At 42.8% G+C, this 15,557-nt stretch overlaps 1 protein-coding gene across 3 annotated transcripts in view; it reads right to left on the bottom strand.

The window, feature by feature from the left end:
- The window catches only part of LOC119185561 (uncharacterized), a 70,037-nt gene that overhangs the window by 31,880 nt on the left and 22,600 nt on the right, over positions 1-15,557 (bottom strand). The window contains exons 7-10 of one of the 3 annotated variants that reach the window (XM_075895583.1): positions 15,166-15,252; positions 13,929-14,066; positions 13,537-13,716; positions 7,576-9,088 (exon numbers count right to left, since the gene is read on the bottom strand). In XM_075895583.1, the coding sequence (XP_075751698.1) occupies positions 8,741-9,088; positions 13,537-13,716; positions 13,929-14,066; positions 15,166-15,252 (753 nt within the window). In that variant the 3' untranslated portion in view covers positions 7,576-8,740. Of the gene's footprint in view, positions 1-7,575; positions 9,089-13,536; positions 13,717-13,928; positions 14,067-15,165; positions 15,253-15,557 lie in introns of those variants that run through there. The other 2 variants (XM_075895585.1, XM_075895586.1) reach the window with 2 other exon arrangements.

The raw sequence follows: 15,557 nt of genomic DNA, 5'->3' as shown, positions 1-15,557 counted from the left end.
GGGGAAAGTGACCATGTTGTAATTTTTAGTGAGCGACAGGTTATGAAATGGCGCTTTATTTTTCCTACAGATGTTGTTGGCTGCTAATCTTTATATTACCCCTTTTTTGAACTTGCGGCACGATCTCAGCAGGAACTTGAGTATTAGCAATACCATAAGCGATAAGCTGATATAAAGCACTGGGGCTGCCGAGGATGATAGCCCTGGATACTGCTACATAAATCAATTTCAGTGGATTGCACCTATAGCTAGAATTGACGTAAATGCGAAGTTACGGCTGTATCACAAGAATAGGTGTGTAATCTTTATAAGTTTATGTAGCCAGCACTGCGACCACAATTGACGTTTCATGAAGAGTATAGGGTCTATTCGATAGGTAGTTTCCAGACCTGGCGTAGAATACTTTATTGCTACGCAGAATGCTGGGGTTTGATTCCTGCTGGTACCCCGGCATTTGTTCTTTGCATTCGTCGGGTGAACGTCACTGACGTCAGCGCTTTATAACACTCAAGCGGTCAAATACCCATGTGTGTTCTTACGCTTCCTGAGTAGATACCAAAGTGTCAATCACCTTTGGCACATACCCACATACTAGGAACACATCCTCGCCCACGGGAATATGCCACTGTTCGACGGAAAGTGCTTGACGACGCATGCGATGGGGTTGCGAAATTTCTTTCTTTATTATTCTTTATTTATTTTACCCTCACAGCCCAATGGCATTACAGAAGGGGGTGGTTTATTAAAAAAAATGTAACTGAGCAAAAAGCGGTGAATGTGGTGAGATTGTAAAACTAAATCTGTAATAGATACAATGTTTGCTAATACATTTATATAATAACACATGTTTCCTAATACAGCACAGAACGTAATGATATAATGTTAGCTATTGCACAAAAGTATTAACCATTGTTAGCTACTGCATAACAGAACAAGTTATCTCTAATAACAATTATGTCACCGGTAAGTCTGTTCCAGTTCTCCGATATATGACAAAAAATGAATAAAAATATTGTGGTGCATAAAGGGATGCTTACTTTGTGATGGTGATCAATGCGGCAGGATAATACACTGAGGGCGAAGAACGTAGTTAGCAATGCGGAAAGGGATGATGGTACATCTTGTGAAATAGTGTGAAGTGGGAGACTTTTCTGCGACATCCTAAAGAATGGAGTGCAAGGAAAATTTTCAGAGTGTAAATGCTCGCTGTTCTTTTAGAATTGGAAAATAAAAAATGAACGAAGTTATTCTGAAGAAGTTCGAGTGAAGTTACCATGTCATTATAGGTGTGATCCCACACAGCTGTAGCATATTCTAGGTTAGAGCGTGTTAGTGTTTTATAAAGCTGCAGTTTTAAGCCATACGGTGTATTAAAGAAGTTACGTCGTAAATAGGCGAGCATGTGGTTAGCGTTCCTAATACTGTAATAAATATGAGGTGGGCAGTTCACATTAGTGTTTCTGTGAACTCCAAGATACTTCTAACAGCGAATAGAATCCAGAGGAATGTTATTAAGATAGTAAAGAGGTGAGGTAGCGGACGTTCTGGATACATGCATGATTTTGCACTTTTAATGTTCAGGTTCATTGGACATTTATTACACCAGTTACATGTAGCGTTAATGCCTGGCTGCAATATGTTAATGTTATTATAGTCAGTGAATTCCCGAAAAATAACATGGTCATCAGCAAAGAGGTGACTGTTAGATGATACAACTGATGACAGGTCCTTAATATGTAGGATGAACGATAGTATGCCTAAGACAGACCCTTGCTGAACACCGGAATAAACTTCGCAAAAAGATGAATTGTAGCTTTTTGCATTAGTGAGAAAGCATTCAATCCAGATTAGTTGGGTACCGTCAAAATTTAGTTGGTGTAGTTTGTAAAGTAGCAGTCTAAGGCAAAAATTCTCAAAAGCTTTTGAAAAATCTACAAAAATGCAGTCGGCACGGCATGATTTATCAAGAATATGATGTGAGGAAAGAGTGAATGATATTTACTGTGTATAACATGAATTTGTTTTACGAAAGCCATGTTGTGCTGTTGTGAAGAATGAATTTGATGCTAAACAATTGACTATGTTTGTAAATATTATATGCTCCAACATGTTACAACAAATACTAGGTAAAGAAATGAGACGACAATCGTTCTAACAGTGTTTGTTAGCAAATATATGTAGTGGAACAACTTTCCCGATTTTGCAATGACTAAGAGTAGTAGAAGCATCCAGTGACTGCTGGAAATTTTTCGCTGGTATAATGGAACTGTAAACGCTTGTATTTAAAAACAAACAAGCATTCTGTTAATGTCATCATAACCAGAAAACGAATCATCCTTAAGAGATTCAATGAGGCGTACAACTCCAAGAGTTTCAGCAACCACTGATGACATGGGTGAATAATTGAGTAAAATATCACTAGGTAAATTATTATGGTTACCTACTGAAAAGTTTCTGATAAAGGAGCAGCACAATGACATTCACTAATTTAATTACCAGATGAGTCAATCAAGAAAATATGGTTGTGAGATAGAGGGTCAAGGGCTCGCCAGAACTTTATTGTTCCACAAACATCTTAGGGAACAATGAAATTGTTTGTTTAGATTAGATAAACGTTTGGTATGAGAGTTGTGCGTATGCCATGGCGCACAAGCGGAAATTATGACGGTACGGCGAGCAATGTACTTATTGGTTTCGCCGATCGTATTCAGCTGCAAACATAATGCCAGTTAGACTGCACTGAACGGGAACAAAACTGCTTCAAAATGGGTATAGAAAATTATTCATGTCTTCCTTGACCAGCGCATCATATGCGTCAAACTTAACCTCACATACTACTTTTGGTTCACGCCAAGTTAAGCGGGTGACGACGAGAGCATCCGTACGTGAGATAGTAGATAGACGCAAAAACTGCTTGCAGCATGCAAAGAAATGGTTGGCATTTAAAATCAAAACGCACACGGCTCATATGCGATCGTCAGCATCCAGTTTTTAAAATCACGCCACCGCGTAAACACGGGCTACACGTGGGACACGTGTGATGAGCCGCTTGAATGGACCCCTAAACAACGTCGGAAGATATGCAAAGGTCGAGCGCGTAATCCACTCCCAGTGCTTGCCGTCTTCTCGGCACAACTTCTGACGCCAGCAGTCTGTTCACGTGACCCTCTAAGATAAAAGACCGTAGACTGGTCCACATACAAAGAATACTAATTTGTTGTGAACCGTCGCCTACCCTGCTTCGCCGTGATGTAGCACGACAGGCTGTCTCGTATGGCCGTAGTGGGCGATAAACTGATTTCACAACGCTTTGAGCGTTTTGGACTGCGCGTGCGCGGATAATATTCCGTAGCGGAAAACTTCGAAATATTGTTAAGTTCAATACTTCGTGTTGTCATTGTCCTCGTCTCTATATATAAAACAGGGAGGAGGAGCATAGGCATGCGCAGTGCTTGCTTAAAGGGGGGGGGGGGGATTGATTGGATATGTGGGGTTTAACGTCCCAAAACCACCATATGATTATGAGAGATGCCGTAGTGGAGGGCTCCGGAAATTCGGACCACCTGAGGTTCTTTAACGTGCACCCGAATCTGAGCACATGGGCCTACAACATTTCTGCCGCCATCGAAAATGCAGCCGCCGCAGCCGGGATTCGATACCGCGACCTGCGGGTCAGCAGCCGAGTACCTTAGCAACTAGACCACCGCGGTGGGGCTTCAAGGGGGTGGGGGGGGGGCGAAGGTTCGTCGCAGTGCCACCCCTCTTTAGTATGTCAATATGTTGGACTGACCTTGCACCTCTATTTAGGTGATTAGGGGGGGGGGGGGGGGAAGAGCACCACTTTTGCCTACTCGCACGCACGCCTATGGGGAGGAGGACGTAGCTCCTTTAGGGCACTGCAAGTTGTCGATTCCTTGGAGCCCGTCCTTGGAAGCCTTTTTTAACATCGTGGATTGCAGTACACTTCATCTAAAACAGTCGAAGTTGAACCGTAGTCTGCGACTGCTCGCACTCGGACTTTCTGGGCATGCGCCGTGCACCAGCTGCTGTGCGTGATACCGTATTACTCTTCCTCCCTTTCCTTTTCTCTTCGTTTCCTCACATTTCCGCCTTCCCCTGTGTAGGGCAGCCAACCGGTTGCAACCTGGCTAACCTGCCTGCCTTTTCTTCGCTTTTCTCTTTCTTCTCTCTCCATTAGAAAGTGTAGCGAAGGTGAGCAAAAAACCGATCACTCATATTTGAACACGAAGTGGCTTAAGGGTACTTTAGAAAATGATAGCTAATATTTACTTATATCCACGTGATAAATGCCACTTGAGGAAGAATTCTTGAAAAAAAAAGAAAAGCAGTGGTGCTCGAATGAATAATGATAGCAAAATTAGCGGAAATCATTTTACTATGAAGTATAGACCAAATCAGTTTACCCTCACAACTACGTTTAGAAAAAGCTTATTTAATCTCAACCCCGGTTATCGCCAGTCGGAACACCCAGCGCAAGAACTTCCGTTGCGTATACCTCGCAGTCAAATGCTATAAACTCATGGTATTCTTTATCAGTTTGTCTAAGATGACATGGAGGCGTAAGTCGTATTTTGCACCTTTTCTTCTAAGTCAATGTATTGATCCTGCCTCGCACCATCCGAAAGTTTTCTGCATGTAACTTCTTTTCGGCCTGCTTCCAGGAGTGGAAGCATTGCAAGCTTTCTGCACCATCGAGTTTCCTGCAATATTCACTTGAGGGAACGTCCATCATGGCAATGACGGGCAGTACGCGCATTTGGTTAACATTTGTGCCGGCGGGCTTCAAGCACCTTTGTGTTTATATTTATCCTTGTTTTGCGTTTTGTTTTGGATAAAATAGTGGACCGTTGTGAACTTCACGAGTAGATTTGAATTGGCAGGAGTAAAAGGTTAGGATAGTGTACCGGCACTATCCTAACCGGCACTATCACCATGCGGCACTATAAACATGCAATCAACTTTGCCTTGCGACAAAGCCACAAGAGTCACATGGAGTCAAAAGAACGAAGTTCAGACAAATCTGTGTTTCTTGAGCCGGCGTCATTTTTGAAGAAGCGCAATGTGTTTCAGCTGTCATATATACTAGAGCCATATACACTAGTGCCCTCTTGTGTATATATAAGAAGCTATGTTCTGCAGTTCAAGAGCTTTTGGACTACCTCTGCGATCGCTCCTTCTTCGACAAAGCAGCGATGTCATGTGATTACGTCATGAATTTAGGCTATCTGAAACGTCATGACGGCACCATAAGGTGACGTAATTGGCGTCGCCGCGATAAACTGATGTCCAATTTTTACGCTTGGTGAGACAACTTATCCTTAGTGATCACCAGCATCAGCCTTAGTAAACACCAGCAAGCTTGCCATAAGGAAGGGTGGACTCTATCAGGTTCGCGTAGGGAGTTCAACGTCATAATGCCACTGGCACTATCAGTCTTGTCAGGGTGGCTATGAGTGTCGGTCTTTCATACGGGAGCTGACATCACAGAGTACGTAAGCGTCTATTTTATATGGCCTCCATCAAAATGCACCCGACGTGGTTGGGATCGTACCCACACTTTCCGCATGTGCCGTCGAATGCGAAACCACTAAGCCAGTAAACGGTCACTTTGGTTGCCAGCACGTGTTCGTTACTATGGACATGGATACCCCGGTAAATATACCTTCCCCTAAAAACATATAAAGCAAAGCTTGTTTCTGGGCGAGTTCATTATTGCTTGATTGGTAATTATGGTATGCGCTGGTTACACACTAAGACTACAGCCGCTTTGCAATGGACCTGCTCGTGACTCAGAAACAAAAAGCACTTGCAAGCGCGAACTTTCCATCGACTGTATGCGTAATCATATGCATTCGCGAACAAATATGGTCACATTCTCACAATTACAGGTCATAGAAATCCACACATATACGCACAAAAAAGTGATCTTCACATCAAAAAATTACGAAATCCATGTGTATCCGCATCGTACCGTTGCTAGATCAGACAACGTCCTCAAGTCGTTTTCCCGCGATGAAATGCACCTAAATGTCACACACTGCAAGAACTTAGTTCCCACCACTATAGTGCCTTGTAAGTATATTCTAGGCACTATATCACCAACGTAATTCAGGGAACGCATGCCAGTTCCGAACATGAAAACACATGACGGGGCGTGTAATGCAACGAATAATAAGAGTGTGCACCCTCATCAGACGGCGCTAAAGAAATTATTCCTGTAATAATTAAACCTTGTTTTAAAATTTTATAATGCTTCTACACAATTCGAAAAAAAATTATATTACTTATTAAACAAAAGGTTGCTTCACACCCGAATGAAACTTGCTTTTATTCCCATTGATGTAGAGTACCAAGATGGCCTAGTTGGTTGATGTCCATTTTTTCGAAGGTTGAACTGCGCTTATACGAACAACAATACAGAGAAAGTATTCTACAGAGAAGCGCTTATGACACTGCGTCATAATCTAGCTTCTAGGTACTGCACTTCACAGGCAGCACCAACGGATCGCGGACACACCGACCTTTTTTTTAAAAAATAATACAGGCCTCGTAAAGCTCCTGTGTATTGAACTCTTTATGATGGTACAAAACTCTGGCTCTTTACAGAAGTGGGTAACACACCTCTGTTTCCTTTTCACAGTCCATGCAATGCTTTTCTACGTAAGAATAAGCATAAGATTAATAGAACTTGATCGCTCTTTTCAACGGCTTCAACGGCCCGTTTGAACGATATAGCCTACACGTGACCACATGATGAAAGGGAATTGTTACGCTACTGCGCAAGCGTCAGTGACATACTTAGTCCTATGGTCAACGCGGTAAACAAAAAGGTCTCTTGCTACGTGAATCGTCACTTTTGTTCTGTACGCGCGCACGTAAGTGAGCCATTTCTGAGCGTGCTGAAAACACAATACGTACACCATAATGTTCCGCAATGTTATTAAGACTGTGTGATAGCTTTGCTGGCACGGAATTCCAGCATATACTTGTGGTCGTTAACTTGAGCCGAAAACGCATTACCACTCTTAATCGTCCTGAATATTCTTTCAGAGGCCGTTGCTATCACATAGGTAGAATACACAGCAGTAGACAATCTGGTGACCTGGTACGCTATCGTTTACCACGTGGCCGCAAGATTCTCCCAATGCTGGCACAACAGTGGCACAATACGAACGATTCTGTCCGAAATAAAGAGAAAACTTTATTCATTTCTTTTACAACAAATGCAAGTCGTGCGAAAAGCATGATATTGACGTAAAATCACACTTCATTAAAATTGCATTAAAAGGAGGTGAAACAAACGAACACACTACCGCACCACGTGTGGCTCTTTCAGCTCAACGCATCTCTCATTCACAGACTAGCCCACCTAATGGTGGTCTAATGGCTAAGGTAATCTGCTGCTGACCCGCATGTCGCGGGATCGAATCCAGGCTTCAGCGGCTGCATTTTAGTTGGAGGCGAAAATGCTGTAGGCCCATGTGCTCAGATTTGGGTGCACGTTAAAGAACCCCAGGTGGTCGATACTTCCGGAGCCCCCCACAACGACGTCTCCCATAATCATATCATCGTTTGGGGACATCAAACCCTACATAATAATTCATTCACGAACTATGTTTACAAAAATCTTGAAACCGCAATCTCCATGACGTCACTATGAATACTGAATGTGTTGGCCGGACCCTACAAATATTCACATGTTTGGAAGAACCAAGAACACTGTGGCATGGCAACTTTTGGAGACGTATTTTACGAATGTGAACCGAGATCTGTGCATCAATAACAAATATGTAACCCTGCGTGAATGATAAGCACGATATTTTATATTTTTTACGATGTCATAAGCGTGAGATTGGTCGCTATTTTCTTGAGCAACAGTAACTGTGGCTATGTCTGTATGTATATAAAAAACGAGCCCTATTTTGAAATAAAGTCATTTGCAACAGCATGCTATATCTTGTTCCCATTTTTTTTCAACTAGGTGGGTTTTTCAACTTTACATCTCTACAAGAATATTTGGCGAGAGTACAGCCCGTATAACTTGGTGTAGAAAAATCCTATGGCCGGACCTATACAGATACCTCAGTGTGTTGAACAGCGTGACGTTTAGCACGCTCACGCAAAGTTGGGCCATTGAACTATATACGACCACAAGCAGTGCACAATAACGTAACAGTGACATTCAAAGCCGGCATAAAATCAAAAGTCAAGTAAATGTAAGCAATGCAAACAGCGCACAATAAAAAAGCCATCGAAAATAAAATATTCGTCGCGATAATGCGAATGCTCGCGCTGCTCTAAAATTAACAGCATGATTGTGATGAATCTGCATTTTGTCAATTAAAAAGATGGAGACAGCACTAAACATCAAAAATTAACATTTTATACTTGAGAATATTTCTAAAAAAAACTTAAAAAACCTTCGCATGCATTCAGTTTATAACGTCTGTGAGTGGCATGGTTTCTGCAGCGAAAAGCCAATTGCACTGTTACTCTTCCGGGAGATATTGCTCGGTTTGTCACACACAAAAAGTGATGTGCTAAAATGAAAGCAGCAGCATTATTGTGTGGAGCACATTCTATGGATGAAGGGATTATTTGTGTTAGGGCCCTTTTGATAAGCATGTTTATAAAGGGATTAATTAGTAAAGCTCCGCCTTGGTACTTTCCCAAGGATGCATCAGTGGGCATAGCACCTCTGTTCGAAAACTTTCGAACGTCACTCCTTTTCTGATTCGTTTGTCTCTTTCTTAATGGTGAGCAAATCTACAAGGCAGCGCATTTTTTCCGTCACTTCACACTTCTGCCCGTTACGCCCTGTCGGAGGGGTGGGCGGATCATCTCTCGGATTAAGGATGGACTGCAGCACGTACAAGACTCGCCAGAACGCCTCCGGGTAATCTAGGTACTTGACGTAGTAGAGTACCAGGCACAGTACTAGGGCACGCTCCAGACTCCCACTGGCGATTTTGATGGTCTCCGCCGTGGTACCGGCGTTAATCCACAGGTGGCGGCCCATCGTGTAGATGCGTGGCGAATCATCTGTGATATGCTTGGGTACACATCTCTGCAAATATGCGCGTGAAACAGCAGTTACTAAATGCCACATTCTGGACAGTCAAAATGGAACCAGTGAAAACTGCAACACCAGGAAATGACGGGGTTCCATTCTTTTAGAATAATTGCGTGGGTAGTACGTGCAATAACAACGCTATCTTTACCGGGGAAGCTACAGTTGAAGGTGCCGGAGATTTCGCCTACCAGCGGAATGTGAAGATCAATCTAAGCACACAGACCTCCAGCATTTCGCCTCTACCAGGAGTGTTGCCAGAGGGGAGGGGGGGTTCAAAAATGTTTTCCTTAAATTTTCAAATTCGGCTTGCGTATGTAAACACGCACCCATACAAACGCACGCACGAGCTTACATAAAGTATACATGAGCCCTGCCTCCTTCTCCTCTAATAAATTCGTTGATATGCTCCTGGCGTCCACCCGAATGTGGCCACCACGGCCGAGATTCGATTCTGCGAACTTAGGCTCAGCAGTCGACAAACGTAACAAGAGCCCAACTTTGCGGGTCATCACATACTTTCTAAACAAGATGTCATATGGGAATCAACAACAAATAATATTTCCAGCTAGGAATAAAAAATTTAAGTAATTTAGTCTTATTTTCACGCGAACGAGTCTCATTAAGCGACTTCCCGCTTGGCCTACCTTGCTTTTTCATCACATACAGAAGGCTTCTGCGGATAAATTCATTCTGAAGACCACTGGTTTCTGAGAAGCATTTCTAGGGACACGCCTAAAAATGTTTATTGACGTCACAGGAATGTCATAAATTTTACTAAAAAATACAGCTACAGTGTGCGATACTAGATGTTTTTGTTTATGGAAGAAGAAGACATCTCAAAAAACAACCAGCAAGGTCCCCAGCCTAAATTCGTCGAAATCATGTGTGTATTGTGTTCAGAACTAAAAGAATAAGAAATAGGGTCCATGAGCTACTTCTGGAAATAGAAAGAGTATCCATGAAAGAGAGGCCTGTCAATAGTGTAAATTTAAGGGTTCGTTTTTCTGCCTTAAAAGTCTGTTAGTTCTAAATATCATTGCTCCTAACAAACAACGTGCATGTTTTCTCCTTGCATTTCTCAGCTTTTTGGCACAACTGGTCACCCCAGCTACGACCACTGCCCCAGCATTCTGTTCATTCGACGTTATAGGGGAACGAGCTGTCGATATAGGCCATTAAAGCAGGTACGTCAGATGTGCATCATCTCGTTCAATATTTTGCCACTCAGTCGCATGCCTGTCTCGCTTTGTTTCAGACCACTGTTCTCTGTAGTTGTTTATTTCGGTGGATCAATGGTTAAGGTACTCGGCTGCTGACCCAAAGGTCGCGGGTGTGAGCCCGGCCGTGGCGGTCGCATTTCGATGGATGCAGGTGCACGGCGGACTGTCATTGTACGTTGAAGAACATTAAGTGGTCTAAATTTCCGGAGCTTTTCACTATTGCGTCTGTCTGCCATCCACCGATCCACCCACCCACCCATCCACCCACCCACCCACCGATGAATGCAAAGAATAAATATCAGGGTTCCAGCAGGAGTTGAACCACATCATTCGGCGTGGCAATAAAACACTCTACCAAAGACCCACACCAGGCCTCGGAACTGTTTTTTCAAGTGGACCCTAATGCTCGTGAAACGTCAGTTGTGGTTGCAGCGCTGGCTATCTGATTTTATAAAGCTTACTACTATTTTGATACAGCCGTAACGCTGGCTTAACATCAATCGTAGTTGGGTGCTACGCGCTAGAGTTGATGTATGTAGCAGTGTCCAGTGCTACCACCCTAAAGAGCACCAGCGCTTCATATCAGCCTATCGCTTCTGGTGTTGCTTATACTCATATTCCTGTTGCCACCGTGGCGCAAGTGCAAACAACTGGTTACATAACATCTGCAATTCTTCAACATATATGTCTGTCCGTTCAACATTATGCACATATTTAGCGTCGTTTCATGTCCTGTCACTCGGAAAATTACAATACGGTCACCTTCCCTCTGCATGCTTCGAATAACGTCGATTCCCAAGGTGCGTGGTACATGCCAAATTATTATTAGTGTTGTAGTGTGAGGCCAGCTGATTTCATCTGATTCAGTGCGTTGTCGACTGCGCAAAATGATATTACATTGCGTTAACCGGGTCGTCAACCTCTTGGTGCTTAGATCAACCCTTAGAGCGCTATGCACACGATTGTGTACATCACTTGTTTTTGCTATTTGCAACTAGTACATGCTGGAAAGGAGCAAGAAATATTGGACTTTGGATGAATGAGACCCCCTGCATAATAAATTTGTCCCTATTTAACTTCATTTTGCAGTCTAATGATACGTATGATTTCTTTTCTGAAGGCATTGCCACGTTTGACGAGTCGTGTGACGTGCCGCTTCCTGCAACCAATGTGAAACGCAGAAGTTTTCCTTGCTAAAAGTGAACACAACCCAAAATTAATTTTGCACTATATTCCTAGCCTTAAATTTTATTCTGTTGATACAGAAAGAAAACAGGGGGGGGGGGGAGAGTACACCTCTTGCTGGTTACACCTTGAAATTGAACTTTGGAACATCATACCTGAGCAGCTTGATAGTTAAGCGTCGCGCGTTGTCGAAAAACCAACTCTGAAATATGAAGCCTTTCTAAAGAGCAGAAACTAAGCACGAAAACTTAACCTGCTCTTAGTTTCTAGGTGTAATGAGACCACTTGCTACCTACAATGTTACAGGTTACTTCGGACTTATCACAAGTTTCCATTATGTTGCGATTAAAACGGAAACTAAATGAAGAACGGCAATCACCTAAGAATAATGTCGATGATTTGTTGTAAGCTATTGACAGTGCAATATCAATTCCAATATTTCATATAGCCACATTGTGTTAATGAAAAAAAAAACGTTCACCAGCGAACATAAACATGCTTTACAAGAATATTTTCAGGAATAAATATTTGAATGCTGTGACGAACAGGTATACAGAATGGGTCATTAAACTAAATTTAAAAAAAAATCACAGCGCATCTACAAGGTAAATTATTACAAGTGGGACGCACGGATAGACTGACGGACGCTTCGTCCCACTCATAACCATTCACTCCGCGGATATGCTGTGACAACAGTTTTCACTGAATGCAATGCAACTGGCTACTACGACGACTACGATGACACGGGACATATGACCCACGGCGTAAGAAGCTTCGACCCTAAAAGCTGCGCCTTTACGTGTTATAACAAAGTTTCTTCATTTGATGGTTTAATACAAATGGCTTATTAGCTAGAAACCTACTCGATATTGGCCGCCTTCTGGCTCGGGACCGAGACAGATGTTTTTTTTTTATTGCGCAAAGCATGATTTTATTTTAAATACAATTAAAATAAAACCCACGTACATTTTCCTAAAAGAAGATGGCCGCCATCGCAAGACGCATGTCCTCCCTTGTACTCCTCCCGGATTTTCGCCGCTGAATTTCAACACTGGCCCTCTCCATGGCAATAACGATTTGTACCACAGAGCCACGCTGGCGTTAAAAAATACGATTTATGGGGTTATCTATACCTTGCAGAAAGCCAAAGCTTTGCACCAACACGATCGACGATGCTCTGAGAATTCGCACTAGCACTATCATAATCTTCGAAGTTTTTTTTTTTTTAGAAAGCAAGCAGAGTGACACTTTTGTTTTTTTTCTGAACACTTTCGCTGGAGCACTAATTGTTGTACGAATATTCAGAGAACAACATAAAAAAGCAATACTGGTAAGAAATTGACTGTTTTAATACAAGATACGGGCTATATGATACGAGTTGTACGATCCTAGATACGGGTTACAAGATACGTTGACATAACATGACGGTAATGAACATTCGGATAACTATTAAAAATTATTCAACTCCACTGTATTCGTCCCTATTCATTCTTAAGTACGGTGTTGACTAGAGAAACTTGATAGTTACAAAGTTGTGGTTGAGCCGTTGCACGTCTCTACTCCTCCTGCCCCCCTGCGTTGGTTTCGAGACTGGGCGCATTACGGGCGCAATCTTTCCTCCAGATTTTCCTAGCTTGCCCAGCGCAGCTCAATTCTTTATTCTGTTGGGGATCAGACCACCATGGATTAGTATTTTGAAAACCTCTGGATTGAATGCTCCTCTCACGTCAAGTTAAGGCTCGTCCCGAGCTGTCTTAGCTGGCGTGTAGTAGTTCAGGTATGGCTGGAGCGCTCTACAATGCGCACTGACTCGCATCGGCGTTCACAATGGAGGCGGCCTGCTGGAGGCGCTCTTCAATTTCTCCTGAGCTGCCGCGATTTGTCCCTAATGTGAGAAAGCGTTACACTTTTTTGAAGTTTTCATTATAAATTCATAATAACTGTATACCTAAAATGTATTTTAAATGCGCCTAATAATACTGATAGTAGTTACCGGATAGCCCATAATGGTTAAAAACGTGTAAAAACTTGACAAACCTCAGTAACCAATGAAGGACTTGTGCCATCTTCCAAGTATAGGCAAAGGTCTCTCAATGTCAGTCCTTCTAATGGAAATTCTTCATTGTGTGCTTCCGAGAAGATCTTTAGCGCATTGCGGAGCTTCTCTTCCAGTTCTTTGATGTCGGAGCCAAATCGAATTTTAGCTTCCATGCAGAGCTACATGCGAAACGAGCATACAAAGTAACAATTTTCTTATTATTGCACTGCGAAAATCGTGTCATGTTGGAAGTAAAAGTTCATATGAGGCAGTGAATGTTACCGTCTATTGGTAGAACACATTAACCATATTTACTGGCGTAATCTGCGTAACCTTTTATTATAACGCCATCAGTACAATAATGGTGGCAGTAGTATGCATTGATACTTACAATCTCTTCTTGCAAGAAAAATTCGGGCAGAGGTGAGGCCGCTATTAGACGGCGCTGGTTATAAGTATCTTCGAGAATCTGTTTCAATTCCTCCATTTCCGACTGGGACCTGGTTTCGGCGATCTCAAGCCAAAGCTCCTGGAATGCATGAAAACATGTACAAAAAAAGTAAGCAATGGCATAACTTCTCAAATTTGGGCGTACCGGCATTGTCATGACTCAGGAAAGCTGACAGACAGAGCAGCTCACAATTGTTTATATCCTACACAGGGAAGAGCGTAGTCGAAACAGAATGGTAACGGGAAAAACCACACCAAATACAAAAGTTCCCAGTTTCACATGAATTCCAATTGAATTGTGGTGTAATAGACAGCTATACTAAATAAGGTCCGCAGATTTATCCGGCTTATATAGTTCACTGAACATTCGCTAATTAACGAGCATAGTACCAAGCGCTCATATTCGAACTCAAACAAGTCACACAATTGGCCTTGAACACTAGCTGTCATGGTACGGGCACTATAAATGGCGCAAGAGAAGCGAATAACCATCGCGCGTGGTTCCCTTCTGCTAGAAGAGGTTTGATGTGATCGAGGTAACTCGATACGTTCAGATGCAGCATCAAAGAAAAGCCGGAAACTGGCAGCCACCTCACACAATTTAGTCTTCAAAGTCGCTGTCTATTGATTACAAGATGAGGGCAAGCTTTGCCGACTACGATTTTCGTTTTGTGCAGCAGTGGCTCCGCTACTCCCGGAGGGGGGGGGGGGGGGTTATCGAAGGCACGCTATACCTGCAGCTAACTTTCCACCTGTACCGTCATTTCTCTGTTATCTGAACTTAGCAAGTGACAGAGCTTGCACTCGTTTCTTTGTTGCAGCAGAGTCGTGATAAGCAGCCATGCTCGCCAATAGCAGTACGTGATCATTTGACAGTGCCAAGGAGGAAGTGCATAGTTGCACGATAGAATTGGGACAGTAAGAAAAGACAATGACAGCATGTATGTAGTGCTACAGTAATTGTAAATGAGTGGTAGGATTTCTTAGGTCCTCCTTTTTTTTTCTTTGTGGCTTTTGATTTATCTCATCGCATAGCGAGAAGCCAGCCAGTCGCTTCCGTACTCGATATTTAAGATTTATAGTCATTGTTTCGTTAAACGCATTCGCTTGCTTTGACACAAGTGCTCTCTAAGCAGTGCACTTAGCTTTTTTTTTATTGTTCAGTGACTCGTACAAACCTCGAGCTTCTTATACACCGTGCGTCTTTCGGTCGAGACGCCTTTCTTTTTTCCACTGGGCTTCCTGAGGGAACGTCTTCTAGTTGTCTGAAACAAAATGAAGATTACTCGGATTTAATGAGTTGTTTTGACGACTTGTTCTCGAAGATATGTCAGCCAATGTCTCGAAAGCCCTGATCAAATTTGGTGCCCCCTTCACAATAAATAGCCGAAGTTTGCACTACGCCATGCAAGGCTTTAAGCAATGAAACTGGATGCTTCTGAAGACTAATCTTGATACTTCTAGGTCATTTTTAGACATTAAGTGGGTGATGAACGTACTACGCTGCTTGCTAAGCGTTAGCAAGTGTTGGTATGTTATTTCTGCGTTGATTCCCAATGCGCGCCTGCTG

This window comes from Rhipicephalus microplus, chromosome 5 (assembly GCF_043290135.1).
Source record: "Rhipicephalus microplus isolate Deutch F79 chromosome 5, USDA_Rmic, whole genome shotgun sequence".
Taxonomy (NCBI): domain Eukaryota; kingdom Metazoa; phylum Arthropoda; class Arachnida; order Ixodida; family Ixodidae; genus Rhipicephalus; species Rhipicephalus microplus.
This window is presented reverse-complemented; position numbering and strand designations above follow the sequence as displayed.